This window comes from Salmo salar, chromosome 11, assembly GCF_965601325.2.
Source record: "Salmo salar chromosome 11, fSalSal1, whole genome shotgun sequence".
In the NCBI taxonomy this organism is placed as follows: domain Eukaryota; kingdom Metazoa; phylum Chordata; class Actinopteri; order Salmoniformes; family Salmonidae; genus Salmo; species Salmo salar.
In genome coordinates this window covers 26,700,001-26,721,237 of record NC_138301.1, presented here as the reverse complement: position 1 = coordinate 26,721,237, position 21,237 = coordinate 26,700,001, and the positions used below count along the sequence as shown (strand labels likewise).

Sequence of the window (21,237 nt, the reverse complement as noted above, 5' to 3'; positions counted from 1 at the left end):
ATCTACACTGATTGAAGTGGATTTAACAAGTTACATCAATAAGGGATTGTAGCTTTCACCTGGATTCATCTGGTCAGTCTTTGTCATGGAAAGTGAAGATGTTCTTAATGTTTTGTACACAGTGTATTTCTATTGGATACATATGCTGGGTATCTGGTCCGTCAGTGTGTCTCACTCCCAAAAATATTGAAATTAATTTTATCATGAAATCCATGAAATATTCTTCTTTAATAGTCAGATTGACAGAGTAAAACCATACATAGATTGAAGTACCTGCAGATCGCGAGGGAGAGCAGCACTCAAACTGCTCAGAGAGAGAGAGAGTAATACTTCAGCATTGCAGTAGCTCTGCCAAAGGCAGTCGGCCTACAATAAAGTCATGAGTCAAGTCTAATGAGAAAATCAGATAAATAGCAGCTGTGCTTGTGGAGCCGGCGCTCTCTGACTGATTCACTGGGCTCAGTGGCCATGCCGTGGAGCGCAAGGACAGACAGGGACTCCAGAACAGTAAAATATTGTTCCAGGCGCCTCCCCCCTACAATGTTTAGTCATCGGAGTGGTGAAATTGCAGTCCTGCCAGTGTGCAGCAGAAGCAACACTGTATTAATTATTATCTGCAGCCCAAACACCTACGTTTGTAGTAACACTGTGACAGTTCATCTAAACAGGCCACTTACAGGCAGTGGCATTAGTCTCCATACCTCACTAGACCTCTTAACCCCCCCTCCCCGACCCCCTTCTCCCATCTGGCAAGCATAGAAAAAAGCATGGCACATCGAAGATAAAAAATATGGGCCAAAGGAAATTAGAATTATTGTCTTTCACTCAAGATTAAAATGTCACAGGCCCAGTATCATTTTAATGTTGTACACCCACACACCCATGCACAGTAACTTAAAGAGAAATACACAAAGCACAGGGCTTTTCTCCTGGCCATTATTCGTAATGCAAGCTTGGAGAATTACTATAAGATTTATTGTGCAGCGGTATATGTCTAATTTTCCATCTACCGCTGGGCGCTTCTGCTGGAGAGAGCTGACAGAGGCGTCTATTATACACGCCGCAGTTAAACTGGGGCTTTTACGCTCTCAGGAGGACAGCTAACAGGCAGCACACTGGTAAAAGACAAAAAAAGATTGATGAACAGAACAAAAGACACTTAAATGGTTTTCCAAAATGTTTGGAAATGGCTCCTGTTCCAGAACCTTTATTTATTTTGTATTTTTTTACTCCAGCAAACAGAAGTTTGAAGAAAGGAAAAGCAGATTTCCTCCCTGCTGAACCGTATACACCATGGATATGCATTTTATTTACAGCCCTGATATATCACTCACCATAACTGCAAATCGTTTTTTTGTGAATGGAAAGAGGGACTGTTTATGGCAGCAGAGAAATGACTGCATGTTTATATCAACTTGAAACAATGACAACTGTAGTGTATATCAGAAACGTCATCTCAAAATAAATATAAGACCACAGTGTTGTTAATTGTCTTGGAATCAAACACCTCTGAAAGGTTGTTGTTTCCTGAAACCTTGCCTAAAAATGACTCCATCTTGTTACCCTCGACCCTAGGCCTAGCAAGATGTTGATGAGCCATGGATGGCAGGGATCCAAGGAGATGAATGACCACACGTCGTCTGAGTTGATCGCTCCCTGCCTGACCTTTCCTCTGGCTCAGCTTGGCACATAAACCTGTCTGTGTCTGGCTGCAGGAGCACACACACTGGGCCTTGCCCTCTGAACGTCTACCTGGCGATAGTTCACAGGTCCTCTACACACCTTACCTGCATGCTCTCTCTGTCTCCCTAATGGTCTCTTCTCATTGGACCGGAGGGCTGGGATGCTGCAGGGTTTCAGAGACAAAAAGGTAATAAACATTTGTTTGTTTGTTTGAGTAACATATAATATTTTAGGCATGGGGTTGAGGATGTCTGAAAATGGACACCATACAATAATATAATCTCTACCATTAGTTAATGTGAACATCAGTTTGTGGCACTCACTCTAATGATAAACTATGACTTATGGGCCACCTTAGGTAAATAATTGTCCTTAAAAAATGCAATCCCACACTGCAGTAGAAAATAAAATGTTGAAAAGTACCAAGAGAAATCAATGTAGCATGGGAAATCAATGGACAATCAACGCACAACAACAACAAAATAGAGACTCGGATCTTAAAACAAAATGTCTCTTTAATTTGTAAGTGTCAACAGCAGTACAAAAGATGGGAGTGATGGTGAGACTTTGTCACACAATTTCTTACTCTTTTACGCAAAAGGAGGAAACTCTTGAGGTAAATGAGCTTAAACAGGCAGTTAAACAACCCATTCCTGCCTTGTTACATCAATGGATTGAGTACATATAGAAAGATGATGTTACATTACAATATGCCTGAATGCATCCTGTGGGGAACACAACCTAGATATTTGCACACATTACTAAGGTGCCTAGATACACCCAAATGTGTCAGTCATCTGGTGTATTTATTTGATATAGTGTATTAATACTACCAACACAGAGGAGACTGGTCTCCAATACATACCACTGTAGAATTATTTCACCTTAAGTTTACCTCACGTCAATACTGCACATGGAAACCAAAGACTTGCTGGTTTACATTTTGAAGCCAAGCGAAATAAAATATTTTAGTACCTTTTCCTTTTTTTAATTTAACAATAATATCCTCAGCAAGTAGCTGTCCTTTTGTACTGTATGAAGAAGAAAGTGAACACAAATGTGATGGCAACCTTTTTTTTTAAGTTCAATTAAAAACTTTACACTGGACTGTACAAGATATTATGATAAACTATTTACATTTTCAGAATTAAAACTTTTTTTCAAAGCAGCAACAGACACTATTTCATTTTCTCTAGTTACGCCCAAACAATACCTGCCATGGGCCTAGGTACCTGCCAAGAAAACTACGCAGAAAACTGTATCAGTCTGCCAGCGCTTTCAAAACAGCAACAGCCCCAGCGACAGAAGAGCCACACACAGTGTTGCTTGAGAGACAAAAAATAAATCTAGAAAGCAAAGTACCATTGACAACTGTATAAGTTGTCCCCAACAGCAAATGTTACACTCCTGAACAGCAGCTAGCATGTCAGTCCAGCATGTCAGTGAATTGTGCTAATTAAATTAACACAGAGAACATTCCCACCATATACATCACAAAGTTCAATGACAGAAAAAATAATTACAGTTATTAAGTTATTGAAACAGCATACAAGCTTAGTCTTCAGTTGTTGAATCTTGTTCGCATTTACATGGCTGAGAGACAGATGGATTAATAGAAAAGGTCATGACTACACTTTGCTGATGGCTGGATGGGCTACCTTTAAAAAGGTCAGCAACACATAGAAAAGGACAAAAAGAGTATAGGCCTAGAATACACACGAGTGGCTCTGCATTGTGCCACGTTAAAACTAATAAATATTTGCACACTCCCTTCAATTTCAGCTCCCCAAGAACTTGTGTAAAATTGCCAATGAATAAAATCCTCTTGGGTCATTCTAATTTTAAATGTAACAAATGCATGCGGATGTGCAATTAAAATGTAGCTATTCATTTATGCTACTATCAACCTCTCCGTTCAAATTTGACACATAACAGTATAACCACTGAGGGCTGTGAAAAACACAAAACACAAGTGATAAGGTATGTCGCTAGGATTGAGTCATGATTGCAAACGCAAGTTGTATAATAAAAACGGATACATCTTAACTGCTTGTTGTTCAGATGAATTTTAGCACTGTCCCTATGAAAGATACAGAATACTTTATTTGTACCAACTGTGCATGTAATTAGATAAAAATGAAGTTATTTATTTAAAAAAACGTTTGTCCTTAATGTTTGTCCAAGGCTAAGGAGTACAGCTTGGGTTTTGATTGGCTCCTTGAATTGTCTGAGGGAGGTCATTGAAACGCTAGCAAGAAGGGGCCTGTCTGTCTATCTCAGCTACAGCTCCGTCCTGTCAGTTTTAAGAACATGGTTCAACATACACTAATGTAAAAAAGGAAGAAAAAAATAACAGTCAAATACATAACTTATACTTCACTAAGTACTTATGAACAAAAATATAATTCTATTTCCTATGTTGTATTTACAATAAAATCTATAATGAAATGGTGAATTTACTGAAAAATGAAGCTCCAATTCATTAAACATCTTTTTTTCTCTCTCTGATTGTCCTTTCATTATGTTCTACTGACAATTTTAGAGCCACCAGTGGCTAATAAATACAATAAAATGTCTATACTCACTATATAGCTTCAAATACAATATACAACACAAAACATATGTGACCAATAAAATGCGTGTCTGAAATCCGGTGTTTCTCAGCTAACCAGTTACTATGCAAGCCTTCTGTCGAGTTTACTGCTCAGTCTCTCGCGCGCTGTCTCTCTCCCCTTGGTGGCCCTGGAGCTTAGACAAAGTATTCATTCACTACACATGTCTTTGCATAAATAAACAAAACAAGTAGACTGAAAAATTATTCAAATCTGGTAATTGTGAGAACGAGCCCACGAGTCCAAGTCGTCGTGACTTTTGTTCATTCAGGTTTTTTTCTGGTACAACAGCTTCACATTAGTCAGAATTGATAAAAATACAATTTATATCCAGTGCTTATAACACTTTGACTCCTTGCGAGATATAAGTTCTTCGTTTTTTTGTATTTTTTTTTGTTATACAAGCGCAGTCAAGTTTCAGTCCTATCAACAGTCCTTTTGTAACTACCAGCACACTGAATTGGTTAGGCATGGACATAGAAATATGTACAAATCACGTACAAATCAACCAATCAACCAGCAAACAGAAGTAACAGCTTAAAAACCTAGACATGTTGACCTGGAGGGAAATCCGTTTAGGTTTGTGTATGGGAGGAAATCCTAGAAAAAAGCATTGTACCTTAAAACAACAATAGCAACAAAGAAACCAACCAACCAAAAAAAGAAAAAGAAACTGAAATGGAAATGAATAATGAGGTGCTTAAAAACTTCTAAGACTTAAGATAAATGCTTTCAAACGTGGACACAACACAATAAAATCCAGCTCTGAATGGGTCGAGTAAAATTAAAAGTACTAAAGAGCCATCTGTATCAATTAGACCTGGGAGAGTAATGCAGTGACCAGCAGTAGGAGGGAGTCCTGGCCATGCAGACAGACAGCACTGGTGACCAGCCATTTAGATCATTTGAAACCTCTGGGCTTGGTCTGAAATGGACAGGTTCAAGGGCACGGGAGGAGAATAGCCGGGCTCATGCATTAATAATGCTGCATTTGAGATGATATCCACTCGTCAGTCATTTTAATAATCCCCCACAGCTTGATGTACTTGTTCCATCTGCTCGCCAGCGCCTAGTGGCTGGGCCAGGGTGGGAGACGGGGTGGAGGCCTCACTGTCTGTGCTTTGATGGAGAGCACAATAAGCTCTACGTGCCCCGTCCTTATTGTTCCCCCTCTCTCCTCTCCCCAGCCTAGCGCTGTCTGCCACTCTGAGCCAGATGGCACCCCCTGGGTGTGGGGGTTGCCATGGGCAGGGGTCGAGACAGGGCAGGGGCAGGGCAGAGAGGGAGGCACTTAGTCCTTCTGGCCTGTAGGAGGGCTGTATTATGGACAGTAGGGCCTTGACTGCTGGCCATCTCTAGCTGTTTCTCCATAGGTAACAACCTGGGATCTGTTCAGCTGGTAAAAAAAAAACATTCAAGAGGTAAAGGACTTTGAGTTTGTGACTGATTGTCACAAGATTAAGAGCTGACTGATTGTGCTATATGTCATATTCATTGTCTGTATATAAATAAAATACAGAAGTGCATTTTCAATTGCTCTAAAATACTTAAGTTTAACTTTATATAAAATAGGCAACTGGTCATTATAAAACAACACAAATTTTGTTCAATATAAAATATTAACTTAGTTGAAAAATGAAGTAGTAAGTGTTAATATCTAAGTGCATGAATGTAGAGAATCACCATCTCATATCTGGTGTGACTTATGAATGAAATACTGTTGTGTTTAATATGACTTGTTAGAATGTAATACTTTGTCTGTAACCCTCCTTTAATAAAAACACGATGTTATTCCCTCACACACTGCCTCTTCTCTTAAGACTGCTGCAGTAGTTAACTCTGCTTTAAGACCTTCTCGTGTCAATTTAAGATTTACAATGTTGAAAAAATACTTAAGATTTAACAAAAAAAATGTAAGACCAAAGACTTTAAAACTTGCCGCTCCAGTAGGGGCTAAAGTGTTCAACCGAATGTACTGTAGCTACACATTGTAAAACAGCAATTTGTGATTATAATGCCCCCAAAGCTGCCGTTCGCTGCCTTTCCAATCCCACAGATTGGATGCCTTTGGCCCCTTGGAATTCTGGCCTGATTACAATCACTCTGATTAAGAACTTGGTAAGACTGAGTTGAAGAATGAGCAGAGAGTGTGAGGGGAGTGTTACAGTGCTCTGTGTTAGACTGGGCTAGTGACATGAGCTGGAGAGGGACAGGGGGAGAAGGGCCTGTTGGTCACCGCATTGGTCTCCATGGAGAACAGCTGCCATTATGAACAACCACACCTGAAGCTATTGCATCACTTCCTGTTCCTGCCCTAGACACAGCACACTGTCTCCAGATTCCTGAGTGTTTCAATATAGAAGGTATATATAGAAACTGGATTTTGAAGCCGCACTAAGATATTAAGAGATTGTCTAAGACTCGAGTCTCTCCCTCGAGACTCAAACAAATTATTTAAGAGAAAAAAACCTTGAAATGTTTAGCACATCTGCACAAAATTGTACAGTATGTTAATAATACCAATAATAATTATTATAATAATAATACTAATACAATTAATAATAAGGGAGTCTGATTATGTCCCAGAATTGTGGAATTGTTCTGTTTGTTTGTTTTTAGTTAATATGAATTTCCAAATATTTTGCTTTCTAAATAGTTTCAAATAAATTCAGATTTAAAACATTCACAAGCTGTTGGCTGGCACAGCATACCTGAGTGAGAATATATAACTCCCATCAAAAACAGTAATGAAATCTATTAAAAGCATTTAACTGAAGAGAAAAAAATATGTATATCATAAGAAAAAAAGTAAGACTGTAAGAATTATGGATTCATATCAAATGTTACATTTCAAGTCCTGTCATCCAAAGTTGTATAGGCAATAACCTAATTGTGTAAATGTCAATGAAGAAAACACAAAAAATAAACAATGAGATAATAAAAAACAAAAAACTAAACGAACTAAACCAAACTGCTTCACACACTGTAAGAAACATTTAAGACCTTTAGCTGTTGATTCTGACGCAGCCACATATGCATGCAGGCTCCTAAATGATAAATCAACAGAACCAGTTCTTTTTTGTTCTGTATTTTTTTTGTTCTTCTGTTTCTCCTCCTTCAGTCAGTCTTCTGCCCTGGGGATGGTTCTCCAGTATGAATGTGTGTATGTCTCGGCTCAGGTGTTGAGAGGCCTCAGTTGGCGCTGACGATGGGCTCCAGTGTCTCAGTCTCACTGCTGTAGTCCGATTTGGGCTCCTCGTCAAAGTCCTCGTACATGTCCATCTCATCTACCCCTCCGTTGATGATGGGGTCGTTGGTTAACATGGCACTGGGCTCTATCTTCATGTTGTAGGTGCTCTGGATGACGGGAATGGCCGGCTCCGGGCTTGCTGAGGCGCTGGAGCACTCCGACGTCATGTGAGGGGAGGGTGTGGTTGTTGCCATGGTTATGGCCCCAGGGTAGACCACGCCGGCGCTGGTGCTGATGGGGATTTGCGGTTGTTGCCTGTAGGGAGAAAACGAAGGACAGTGAGAGAGACCATTAGATAAGTTTGTTCCTGTTTCATCATTATAATCCAGACTTCTCATAACAATATCAGTTCTGTGTTCTTTTTTAAATGGAAAAAGGCTTTACTTCAAATATGTATAAAGGAAAACAATTAGAATCACATGGGATGAGCAAATGGAAAGAATGCTGACAGTGTGTGTGCTGCTCGAGTCAACCCTAAAGACACCTCCACTTCAGCACTTAAACTGAGAGCTAGCTGGATTAACTGTTCTCCACAGAGGTGTGTTCTCAGCCAATGGTTCTGTGAAAATGATTTGGGAGAACAGTTGTCCAGACAGCACCGTTCTGAGTCGTTCTGAAACGGCACCCAGTTTATTGGTAACATAAAGCCGATTGGTGGTTAGTGCTCTCTCTCTCTCTCATCTGGTGTTTTAGCAGTGATTGATACTCCAGTGATCGTATAGCTTACGGGTGATGAGGGAACACCTGGAGAAGCCTTCTCCTTACTGACCACACGCAGTAAATTAGGAAGTTAAGCTCCAGACAGCTGCCCTCCAGCCCTCTGTAAATCTATACTTATGCTTTATATCCTGTAATAATGTTGGCATCTCTTTCTCTGCTATCGCTGTGGGCTATTGTCTCAAATTGATAAATCACTACTATTAAAAAACACTTGACAGTAAAGTGGATGAGATAATGTGTTTGATTTGGGGTTTCATTAATGCTCCGCAAATCGGTTGGAAATTGCGTACGACGAACTATCGCCACCGTCATCACTACACGTGGAGAAAAAAAGAACACGTTTTTTTTGTTACGGAAAAGGGAAACTAGATAAAACGTTATTCATCTATTCTGAGGGCTGTATAACATACATGATTTAACGGGTTGATGAATTGGGTTGATTCGAAGGTCAGGGGCTTAGTGTGACAAGTTACCAGACACATTACAACCATCTTTAGTGTAAGCACAGTGAAGAGAGAGTCTGTTCTCAGGCAAAAAGCCAAATGATTTCAGAAGAGTCATTTAGCTGTGTGTCTACGTGTGTGTGTGTCGCGCCTGTGCTCTAAGCCTGGCGTTCTTCACTGTGCACCTACCCCACAGTGAAGAACTGCCTCATCTCTTGTCGTCGCGAGCGCATCATCTGCTTGTACTCGCCGATGCGGAGCTTCTTCCCGTCGATGATGCAGGTCCTCTTGGGCCGGGGCTTGTACTTGTAGTTGGGGTACTTCTCCAGGTGGATCTTACTGAGACGGGCCTGCTCCTCATAGAACGGCTGCTTCTCCTGGTTGGTCATAGACTTCCAGCGAGAGCCTGTAACACAGCACAGACACACAGATATCAGTAAAACATACACTTTGAATGTACATTTTCACTACAGAGGTGTAAAAAGGACTTTGGAATAATTACTTAATAAGCATCAATAGATATATCAATGCAAATAGGTGTTTCCATTGTGGATACAGTATATTATTTTGTGGTCTCTGTAGTAACCATGTAAACCCATAAAGCCAGTGGCTGGGCTGTGGGTGAGTTAACAGAAACTACACCAGGCCTGTAAATAGACTCTAGCTGATCTCTAGTGTGTCCTGCTCCTGCTCTTGCCTGGGTGACGCCATTTTTAAAGGCTGTGATCTATTGACTCTCAGTGCAGTGGGGACGAGACCCATTTAACCACTGTCATTTTTCATGGCAAACACTGACGGCAGTGACATGGCGGTAAATCCATCTGTAAGCCAGGGCTGATTGAGCCACTGTGGCGAATCAGACAACATGCCACCCTCCGCCTCCCTCCGCCTCACCCCCCACTCCCACTGGTACCGGGCTACAAATGTTTATGTCCACATAGACAGGTATTAACCATAGTGGGCTTCAGCTGGCAGCTGAGCATAAAAGTCATTGAGAGATTAAAACTGTTAAAGGTTTTAAGTTATACCCTGTATGAATCAAATGCGCAGTTAGAAAAAATTGACTTTTTTAAATGGAGAACAAATATTTTCGACATATCAATGAACGACTGTAGATTTCAGCTCTGGACCGCCAGACCGCTGGGTCTTCCGTCACGAACAGTAACGTGTTTCATTCTGTCCGCCAGGCAATTTGCCTCCACAGTGTTCCACTGTTTCATGAATGGCGTTCTGTTTCTTCTTGTTGTTAACATAGTGGTTTAAACACTACACGTTTATCACTATTGCCAACAGCCAAACAGCCTAGTGTTTATACCCAGCTGAGGGGAGATTTGTGGGAGAGAGGAGAGCGAGGGGGGTGGGGGCTATTGAGGAGGAGTATACTACACCAGGCTTTCAAAAGGGAAGCCGCTTTTGGGCACTTGCTATTGTTTCACCTCATTGTGCTTAATAGGGAACATTTAATTTTAACGAAGGCCTACAACATCATTTAATAGTAAACTCATTATATCATGTGTATAAGGACTGTTTTTTCAGTGTCTGTGGGAGAGACAAAATTCTCATTGACAACCCTATGAACGCTAGTTTCAACAAACCTATAAAAATATATATTTTCATGCCAGTTTCCTGACTTTCTGACCAAATCCGATCCTGTTCCTTCCAACTTGGTCTGAATTTTTTTTAAACATAATCTAACACAGGAAGGCTAACAGACTGTAACAGACTCTGTAATGGCTGGAAGAGAGAGAGAGAAAGAAGAAATGCTTACCAAGGATCTTGCTGATGTTGGAGTTGTGCATGTCTGGGAAGGCTTGGAGGATCTTGCGGCGCTCATCTTTGGCCCACACCATGAAGGCGTTCATGGGTCTCTTGATGTGGGGCTCGTTGCTGTTCCTCCCCCGGGCTTCCCTGTAGACCCGTGCCTCGGCTGTGCTGGCGCCTCCTGTAGGCCAACAATAATACTGTTGTGGTTTATCTGCTCCGGTACCAGAGCCATTCAGAGCTTTCCACCCTGGAAACACCAGAGTAGGAACAAGAAGGAGAAGAGAGAGCGAGGCGAGCAATTAATCGACTGCTACGAGCCACGTTCAACCCCCATACCCAATGGGCTGTCATCACTACTACTGAGACTGAGACTGAGACTGGGACTGGGACTGAGACTGGGGCTGAGACTGGGATCAAACTAGACCAGGGGTAGGGTTGGTGCTGGAGCTGGACAGACCAGACCAGGGGTAGGGTAGGGTTGGTGCTGGAGCTGGACAGACCAGACCAGGGATAGGGTTGGTGCTGGAGCTGGAGATGGACTGAGACCAGACCAGGGGTAGGGTTGGTGCTGGAGCTGGACAGACCAGACCAGACCAGGGGTAGGGTAGGGTTGGTGCTGGAGATGGACTGAGACCAGACCAGGGGTAGGGTTGGTGCTGGGGCTGGACTGAGACTAGACCAGGGGTAGGATTGGTGCTGGGGAGGGACTGAGACCAGACCAGGGGTAGGGTTGGTGCTGGAGCTGGACTGAGACCAGACCAGGGGTAGGATTGGTGCTGGGCTGGACTGAGACCAGACCAGGGGTAGGGTTGGTGCTGGGGATGGACTGAGACTAGACCAGGGGTAGGGTAGGGTTGGTGCTGGAGCTGGACTGAGACCAGACCAGGGGTAGGATTGGTTCTGGGGCTGGACTGAGACCAGACCAGGGGTAGGGTTGGTGCTGGGGATGAACTGAGACCAGACCAGGGGTAGGATTGGTGCTGGGGAGGGACTGAGACCAGACCAGGGGTAGGGTAAGGTTGGTACTGGAGCTGGACTGAGACCAGACCAGGGGTAGGGTAGGGTTGGTGCTGGAGATGGACTGAGACCAGACCAGGGGTAGGGTTGGTGCTGGAGCTGGACTGAGACCAGACCAGGGGTAGGATAGGGTTGGTGCTGGAGATAGACTAAGACCAGACCAGGGGTAGGGTAGGGTTGGTGCTGGGGATGGACTGAGACCAGACCAGGGGTAGGGTAGGGTTGGTGCTGGGGCTGGACTGAGACCAGACCAGGGGTAGGGTTGGGTTGGGTTGGTGCTGGACTGAGACCAGACCAGGGGTTGGGTTGGGTTGGTGCTGGACTGAGACCAGACCAGGGGTAGGGTTGGGTTGGGTTGGTGCTAGACTGAGACCAGACCAGGGGTTGGGTTGGGTTGGTGCTGGACTGAGACCAGACCAGGGGTAGGGTAGGATTGGTGCTGGAGCTGGACTAAGACAAGACCAGGGGTAGGTTTGGTGCTACACTACAAGGTGAAGGAAATTGAGTTCTCAAGGTTCCTTTCCACTGGACCAGACTGGCTCTGACGACTGGATTTGACGAGCATGTTTTGAATGTAGAACAAGTGGACATTGTGAGAGCAGGGGAGCCACCCTACGGATCAACACATATATCCAAACCCAAGAGAAGAGAACCATGACTTAGCTGCCTGTTAAATATTTTGTCTGGGGCTCGACAAGCATTCACACTTCTATATTCAGCCCCATACGTTCCAAACTGAAGTTCCAGAAGTTTCTTTAAAACAAGCAAGAATGCCAACTTAAATAACAAATATGGTGTGTGAGGCTGTGCTTCTAAGAAAAATACAATCAAGGAGGGAAGAGACTCTGCCAAGTGCTTAATATAACATTCTTCTTCTTAAGCCCATTCTAACTAGCACATACACATACCCCCCCCCCCCCCCCCCCGCACACCCATTTAGTGTGCGATGAGAGAGCATACCGACACACACAGAACTCCTCAGTAAAGTGCTGTTTCTCAATCAGGCCATTCACAATCAGCATGTGAGAAGAGTTTCTCTCTCTCTCCGTATTAAACTGTACATCAGCCTGATAATGATTTCTGCTTGCATGCGCATTTGCTTCCTTTTATATGTAAGATGTGAAAGAATTAAATAAAAGCTGTATGAATATTTAAACAAACAAAAACATGTTGATAAACAAGGCTTGAAAAATAAGACAAAAAAAGCTTTCCATATGCTACCATCCATCTTTAATGATCCAAAATCTGGAAAGGAAAGCTTAGGATGACTCATGCATATTTCATCATCCACATGTGAAGTGTTCTCATTAGGATCTTCTACTAGCCCTCCATCTTGGCACACGTTACCTGCACTTTGATTTCTAGTATTATTTCAGTTGATAAACAAAATCAAACTGTTAATGAGTAATGGAGGGTAGCGCTACTCTGTGATGAATTCACTATCCACAGACTCATTCACTGGCTCTATTCAGCACAGTGCAGAGATAAGCCCTAAAGTAAGACATGGCGGGAAGAGGACTGGCTCAACTTTAGATAGAGCTTTAACTATCTATAGGAGACTGTTTAAGGAAACAGCAGGTGAGAGACAACACGCACGGACGCACACACACACACACACACACACACACACACGTCCCGCTGGGCTTGGGGTGGACAGCCATATCCAGACTGATAAGGGGATGGAGGTCCTGTGGTGGTAGGCCTGATCTCTAAGAGCGAGGCCTGGGACTCGGCTGAGGCTTGGCTGGGACTCAGGGGCGACTCCAGCTGAGGTCCGGCCGTCCAGCAGGAGGCCCTATTCTCCCAGGCCCCCACTGGGCTGTGCCTCCATATAGGGCCTCCAAATCCATTTACACCAGCTCATGTTTAACAGTCATACCGACACATTTATGATCCAGAAAGGCTTCCCTTTATCTGGAAGGCCAGAGCAATTTGCCTCTTCACACCATCACGGTACGTCAGCCAGAGCCCTGGGGACTCAGCTCTTGTCATTTAGCCTCCGCCAGGCAACAGTCTCAGAGCCACAGTCATATCAGGCATCTGACGGTCATACGGCTGTCATCTGCCTGCTCTGCACTGTGCATGGATGGATATAGCTACCTCTCTGGCTCAGACTGGCCTGCACCATACTGTTCATATGATCATCCTCCTTCAGAGCCCTGGGGAGAGACCCCGGTCAACAAGCTCTTCTAGAGCCCAGCCTTTCTTCTCCAACTTGATGTAAAAATCCTGTTTCTCAACAGACATACACACAAGACAAAAAATCCTCTCACACCTTTTATCTCTCCTTAAAGGAATACTTCAGGATTTTGGCAATGCTCCTTATCTTCTTCCCCAGAGTCAACTTATGGATGCCCTTTTTATGTCTCTGGGTGCAATTTGAAGAAAGTTGCTAACTAGCTCTAGCACAATTGCTAACGTAATGACTGGATGTCTATGGGTATCTGCTAGCTAACGCTAATTAGCATTGACTCGCTAAACTACCTCTAACTTCCTTCATACTGAACACAGAGACATACAAATGGTATCCACTAGTCCATCTGACTCTGGGGAAGTAGATAAAAGGCCTCACTGTCAAAATCCCGAAGTATCCCCATTAACACACACATACCTGTACACGTGCCTGGTTGAGAAAAACCTATATGTCTTTACCTCCCTGCTTTACGCCGTCAGGATTCAGGAAATAATACACTACCTCTGCTGCCACCGTCCCCACAGTACATTCATTTCATTTAGCACGCACTCACTGTGCAGGATGAATTGATTTCACTTTGTTTGGTTTTGACAGCCATGTTTATTGTGCAATGAAATGTGGTGTGGCGTGGGGCTGACAGTATCCATCAACGTAGGCCAATCTGCTGACTGCCAGGCCAGATGAAGGTATTCATTAGGGCAGGAGCGCAGCGCTCACTCAGACACGACAGCCAGTGTCTGCGCCCCGGGATCGCTCGCTCTAATTTACGAAGCCCCCCGTGCCATTACTCTGCCACTGACACTGATTCAGCAATTTATATACTGGCATGCATGCATACGGGCAGAGGTGAGCCTCTTACAAGGAGGGGGACACAACACGGCCCGCCACCCTGACACCAGCGCCAGGAAACAAACCACTTGAATCAGTTCATTAGAGATGAGGCCCGTGAAGCCCTGGGTTCTGGTTCGTCAGGCGGAAGACGAGGAGGAGAACTTCTTCTCCAGTTCGTATCTGCACCAGCAGGCCATGAAAGGGAAATCTATGGCTCCTCTAAACAGTATTATAACATCCTGGTGGCTTTGTGTGAGTGTGGAACGGAGTGTTGACAAGCTAAGCAGACCCAGATTCAGAACCAGACTCAGGGCTGAGGGCTCTGTCTGTCAGTGTTGGGACTTGGAGCTGGGAGCAGAAATGAGCCTGACCCTGGGCTAGAAGGTGGTTGCTAAGAGCCGCGGGACAGAGGACCACGTCCGTCCCTGCCACAGTGCTTGTGTATGGTCACATGGGTGGTCCCTGCCCCCCTCTCATTGGCCCTGCAGGGTAATCATGATGTGTCCTAATCAGAAGCAGCAGCAGCCACTGAGGGAGCTGGCAGCAGCAGCAGGGCCTATAGCTCACCAAGCATCACCCCACAAGGGTAACACGCAATTTACAACAATGCTGTTTTCTCTCTTCAATAAAACACCCAACACTGTTCTGACATTTACAAACAAGCATTAATAGATTTTTTGGGGAGGAGCGGCACGTTGGGGAAGCAGTTAGTTAGGTGTGTGATTGTATAAATAAATACAGATGTTTAGCAGTGACAGGGCAGCCCCCAGGGTTGGGGCTGGGGAGGGGGCGAACGGGGAGGGCTGCCTAATCGAATTTATTGTGATTCATGAGGCCTGCAGCTCAATGTGACGGAGCGATATGAGAATCTGCTTTTAATTTGTTTCTCCCACAGACACTGAGATGAGCAGCGTGAATTACAGAGAGAGACAGAGGGGGAGAGAGAGAGAGAGAGAGGGATAGAGAGAGAGAGAGCGAGAGAGAGAGGGCGGGTAAGGCAAGAGAGAGAGACAGTGAGAGAGTGCGAGAGAGAGAAGGAGAGGGGGATAGAGAGAGAGAAAGAGAAGGAGAGAGAGAGAGAGGGGCAGGGAGAGAGAGAGAGAAGGAGAGGGGGATAGAGAGAGAGGGGGGGTAGGGAGCGAGAGAGAAGGTGAGGGGATAGAGAGAGAGAGAGAGAGAGAGAGAGAGAGAGAGAGAGAGAGAGAGAGAGAGAGAGAGAGAGAGAGAGAGAGCAGGGGAGAAGGAGAGAGGGGAAGAGCGAAAGAGGGAAACGAGAAAGAAGTCCGAGATGGAGGCAAAATGAAGAAGAGAGAGGGAAAGAAAGGAGAAAAAACAGAGAGAGTGTAGTGAAGCCCAGCAGCCTACGACACCTGTGTGCTGCAGGTTCAGACTGGACCCTGTGCCGAGCAGAGACAGAGGGCTGTGCTGCCCCTCTCTCCCTCTTCCCCTCGGCTTTGTTCTGAGGGTAACACCGACTGTCACCCCGGAATCTGCTCAGGAGGATCTGCCTCAGTGAGCAGGCAACAATCACTCCGACCTGCCAAGCCCTCCCTGCTCCACGCCCAGTGGGATCAAATCAAACACCTCTCACTAAAGGTATTTACTGCTGACAATAGGGCCTCTCCCTCCAAGGGAGGGGATCAGCCCACATGCAGTGTATGGACAGATATGCACATGCAGTGTATGGACAGATATGACACATGCAGTGTATGGACAGATATGACACATGCAGTATATGGACAGATATGACACATGCAGTGTATGGACAGATATGACACATGCAGTGTATGGACAGATATGACACATGCAGTATATGGACAGATATGACACATGCAGTGTATGGACAGATATGACACATGCAGTGTATGGACAGATATGACACATGCAGTGTATGGACAGATATGACACATGCAGTGTATGGACAGATATGACACATGCAGTGTATGGACAGATATGACACATTCAGTGTATGGACAGATATGACACATGCAGTGTATGGACAGATATGACACATGCAGTGTATGGACAGATATGACATATGCAGTGTATGGACAGATATGACACATGCAGTGTATGGACAGATATGACACATGCAGTGTATGGACAGATATGACACATGCAGTATATGGACAGATATGACACATGCAGTGTATGGACAGATATGACACATGCAGTGTATGGACAGATATGACACATGCAGTGTATGGACAGATATGACACATGCAGTGCTCAGTGCCTCTATTCAAGCCGTGGTTCATAGTCCGCTAATTAAACAATTACATGCCAGTTGGATGCTTTGAATTCTTCCATTTCTCTGTGTGTGTAAAGGAAAAGCTGACATGTTAGCACTTGCATGCTACAGAATAGCTCTTACTTTTGTCTCCTCCATCTCCTCTCGCATGCCATCAGCCTTAAAGTGGGGCAAGGTGCATTCCTGTTCACATCTCACTATTCCAGAATGAATCAATAAAACCTGGGCAACCTGGGCTGACATGCAAAACCAACTCCCCATCCTAACAGACTATGGGAATGACACACACAGGCACACAGGCACAGGCACACTAATCTCCAAGGATAGGCCTATATGAACAAAACAGAACTATTGGAAATCAAACGTGAACTGTATAAAGGGAATTGTCTGAATTGTCTGAATCAAGTAAATGTTTGCAAATGTAATGTTTTATCCTTTCATCAAAAACCATTTGAATTCATTGTGTTGGGAATCAACCAACTTCACAAAGGGACACTCTAATTGATCTAATACATTACAGTTATAACTGATATGGTCTTATGTCTAAACCACCTAGTTTGAACTCGAACAAATAGCCTCTTATGGGAACATTCAGGGCAATAAAAGTCAGCCTATAATTCACATGAACCTCTGGTTAGGAAGGGAAACAACAACATGAACCTCTGGTTAGGAAGGAAAACAACAACATGAACCTCTGGTTAGGAAGGGAAACAACAACATGAACCTCTGGTTAGGAAGGGAAACAACAACATGAACCTCTGGTTAGGAAGGAAAACAACATGAACCTCTGGTTAGGAAGGAAAACAACAACATGAACCTCTGGTTAGGAAGGAAAACAACAACATGAACCTCTGGTTAGGAAGGGAAACAACAACATGAACCTCTGGTTAGGAAGGGAAACAACAACATGAACCTCTGGTTAGGAAGGAAAACAACATGAACCTCTGGTTAGGAAGGAAAACAACAACATGAACCTCTGGTTAGGAAGGGAAACAACAACATGAACCTCTGGTTAGGAAGGAAAACAACAACATGAACCTCTGGTTAGGAAGGAAAACAACAACATGAACCTCTGGTTAGGAAGGAAAACAACAACATGAACCTCTGGTTAGGAAGGAAAACAACAACATGAACCTCTGGTTAGGAAGGAAAACAACAACATGAACCTCTCAAAACAATCATCTGATAATAAACTGAACAACAGCTCTGAGCTACCAAGACAAATAAACACAACATCACTGTCTGTTACTGTACAACAAAAGTACAGCACTACTGCCCCTCCTACCCCATAAGAAGTCTATTAGCCTATTTCTACTTAGCCAAGCTGCCTTGCTTATTTCTCCTTGGCTGATATTGTGCTGTACGTTCAGATTAACTCTGTTACCTGCCTCCCTACATCTTTCAACGCCTCCTTTGTTCTCCCAGGACCCTCTCTGGCGGAGGCGCTTTAGACAAACACACAACCCGCGTGCCATTCTACTTCTACCAAGCCATATGTGAATGAACAAAGAGGCTGGGTTGAGGCCTTTTGTGGTATTTGTTCATGTTTTTCATCTGAGCTTAAAAAGACCTAATGACTTTGCGGTGAGCTGATGCATGTGGCTCGTGGCTTTCCAAAATGAAGGAAATTCTATCTATTCCCATACCACGCCACTATTTTCCAATGGCCCTCGTTAGAACTTTGGCAGCTGTTAATTTGGTTGCTGCATGCTTTGCAAATATTAGTTTAAGCAACCTAAAGCTTTCTGTGAACTGCAGCGAGGCCTGCTGTACAGTGGTCTGCTGAATAACACTGTTTCTCCTCTGCAGGGAGATTGACCCCTGCCCTGACAGACCTACAGTCACTAGGTAGCTTCTACAGCCTGTTCAGGTATATTCAGACACTACCAGTAGTTTTCCTCATGTTGGGGTGCAGAAAGGTGTCTGCAGTACACTCTGTGCTGCTGTGGAATACCGTGTTGCAGGATAAAAAGTCCCTGCTTTAAAATAATGAATCATATTTACATGTAGTACCTGACTCTCCCTCAAGAAATTACTTAAGGGTAAGCGGTTGAAAATGCTGTTGACAGCTATGATTATTTGAAAATGGCAAATAATTAAAGTAAATAATGATAATAATCTTATTATAATTGTTATATCCTATCCATTCTCATAGTAAACATGTATTTTCTTAGATTTGCTCAACATAATTCCTCCAAACAAGAACCTCAAAAGTTAACACAGATCTTGTTCTCCAAAGTAAACAGATTGTAGTTGTAAAAAGGGGCTTTAATGTGGTGGGCATCATGTTAAAACCCTGTTCACATCATTCATCTGGTGGTGCTGTTGAAACAGACAGATATATTTGTGGAGATAGATGAAATGGTGACTGTGTTGGTGAGCTATGTGCATGTCTCTGGCTTCTAGCCACCACTCTCTCTCTCCCCCTGGGAAGAGGACCTCCGTGGGCCCTGCCTCTCCTCTCCTCCCTGCCTCCTCCTAATCCACAGCCCGCTGGGAACTCACTTCCCAGAGGCGTCTGGCGCTGGCCTTTCCCTCGGCCCTGCACAGGACATAAAAGGACACAATTGATCCCTGACGACAGGGGCTGGTGCGCGCCTTGCTCCTGTCCTGACTCCACAGTAGCCACAGAAGAAAGGTTCCCACTGGGGTAACTGGGAGAGGCTGAGGACCTAGAGAACATCTGCCCTGAGGGCCAGAGGGGTGGGACAGAGTCAGCTGCGGAGACGACGTGGGAACTATGCCTCTATGGCCACTAACTGCACCTCTAATCCTGAATTTATGGGTGTGATGTGAAAGCAGACATGACAAGTAATTTATGTTTCAGTTCTTTGACTTTGTCAACAAGCAGGTTTATGTGAGGTAGACCATACAATTTGTGAAATGTTGTGTGTTGTAATTATTTTGTTGTGAATGTTGGGAAATGGGGAAATTTGTGAGAAATGTTTTAAAATGGCTTTTAGAAGGGATCTAATGAGGCGAGTGCTCTTGTATTGTCCTGAGAAATATCTCTCCCACCATCTTGAGAATGTTTCAGCTATTAAAGGTGAGCCTGATTCATTTTCCCTCTGCTCGGGGCTCTGAAGTGCCATGGAAACTGACACAAATATTTACGTCAGACAAACATTGGCGCATCGAGGCATTCCTCGCCACTGTTTACGCTCCAGGCCCACAAAGGGAGATGACGCTTTGTCACACGGGTGCTACACGAATTTACACCTCTGTGCCCAGGATCTCAAACAAGTGCAGCGGCAGCCGGGGCCAGGCCTGGAGAAGGGCCAGCTTTGTCCTCAGGCACCCTGTCCTCCCCTCACCTACCTGTGAAAACCAGGGAGCGGTGGGCGCCTTCAAAAACCACTATCCCCCCAACCCAGCTCCCCCTGGTCTACTGCTCTGGCAGCCCTCACCTCTCTCTGGTCCACTATAGGAACACACTGTGCACTGGGGGGGAATCCAGGCAGCAGTCTGAAGAATTCACTGTTACATAGAACTGACTGGATGGCTTTTCAGCATGGGAAAACTATAGGAGAGAAGTGTGTACTTACCATCCAGATCCTCTGGCCTGGTGAGGTCGATGACTCTGTGGCCAATTTTGCCATCCTCGCCCAGTTTGCTAAGATGGTGGCCAAGGCTCTCAAAATGTGCCCGCTCCTACAGTACACAGAAACAGAGAGGAAAGAGAGAGAGAGACAATGAGGAACCTGAACAAACGGCTGCATATACAGTACATCTCTTTCCATATCAAGAGAATAGCTGATCAGTAGAATAACTGAATGAGTCATTTCTGAAACACGTTAGTTCTTTGAAATAACTGCTAGCTCTATTGTAGAGCCACTCCTTTGACATGATGGAAGTGGATTGAGCTTGCCTTTATCATCCCTGCCTGCATTCAGCAGATGCTATAATGTATGACAGGAGGGAGGGAGGTAGAGACAGTAGGAGCCAGGGGTGCTGTAAATAGAGTTACAGAGGAATACTTTGTGATCCCCAGCACACAATAGGGACTGGGGCCCTCTCTTTGCAGCGCTCAGGTTTTCCCTCTGTAATCTTTGCTGTCTGTCTGTCTGTCTGTCTGTCTGTCTGTCTGTCTGTCTGTCTGTCTGTCTGTCTGTCTGTCTGTCTGTCTGTCTGTCTGTCTGTCTGTCTGTCTGTCTGTCTGTCTGTCTGTCTGTCTGTCTGTCTGTCTGCAGCTAGCGCCCAGAGCTCAGCAGCCATCACGTATTCAGGGCTCATGCTTTATAGAACACACCGTGTTCTCCCTTTTGTCATGTTGCTTTAAGCTTAGATTAAACTTGGCATCATGTTGTACTTGACGCACAATGAAACCCGTTCATTCCGTTCGCCTGTGACAATATTAAATGTCATGTCCGTGTGCATTTACAGAATAAAATAACAGCTTTCGGGGCCCTCTGAATAGTTGCTGCACATTACACTTAATGTATTATGCAGGGGGAGAGTGCCGACTGCTGCTC

At 44.5% G+C, this 21,237-nt stretch overlaps 1 protein-coding gene across 17 annotated transcripts in view; it reads right to left on the bottom strand.

Moving 5' to 3' along the window:
* Positions 1-2,180: 2,180 nt before the first annotated feature.
* The window catches only part of LOC106587529 (SRY-box transcription factor 6), a 194,768-nt gene continuing 175,711 nt past the window's right edge, over positions 2,181-21,237 (bottom strand). For 12 of the 17 annotated variants that reach the window (XM_045689258.2, XM_045689256.2, XM_045689255.2 and 9 more), the window contains 4 exons: positions 20,311-20,416; positions 10,477-10,719; positions 8,898-9,114; positions 2,181-7,800 (listed from right to left, as the gene is read on the bottom strand). In XM_045689258.2, coding sequence (XP_045545214.1) covers positions 7,488-7,800; positions 8,898-9,114; positions 10,477-10,719; positions 20,311-20,416 — 879 coding nt within the window. In that variant the 3' untranslated portion in view covers positions 2,181-7,487. The remainder of the gene's footprint in view (positions 7,801-8,897; positions 9,115-10,476; positions 10,720-20,310; positions 20,417-21,237) is intronic. The other 5 variants (XM_045689262.2, XM_045689263.2, XM_045689269.2 and 2 more) reach the window with 2 other exon arrangements.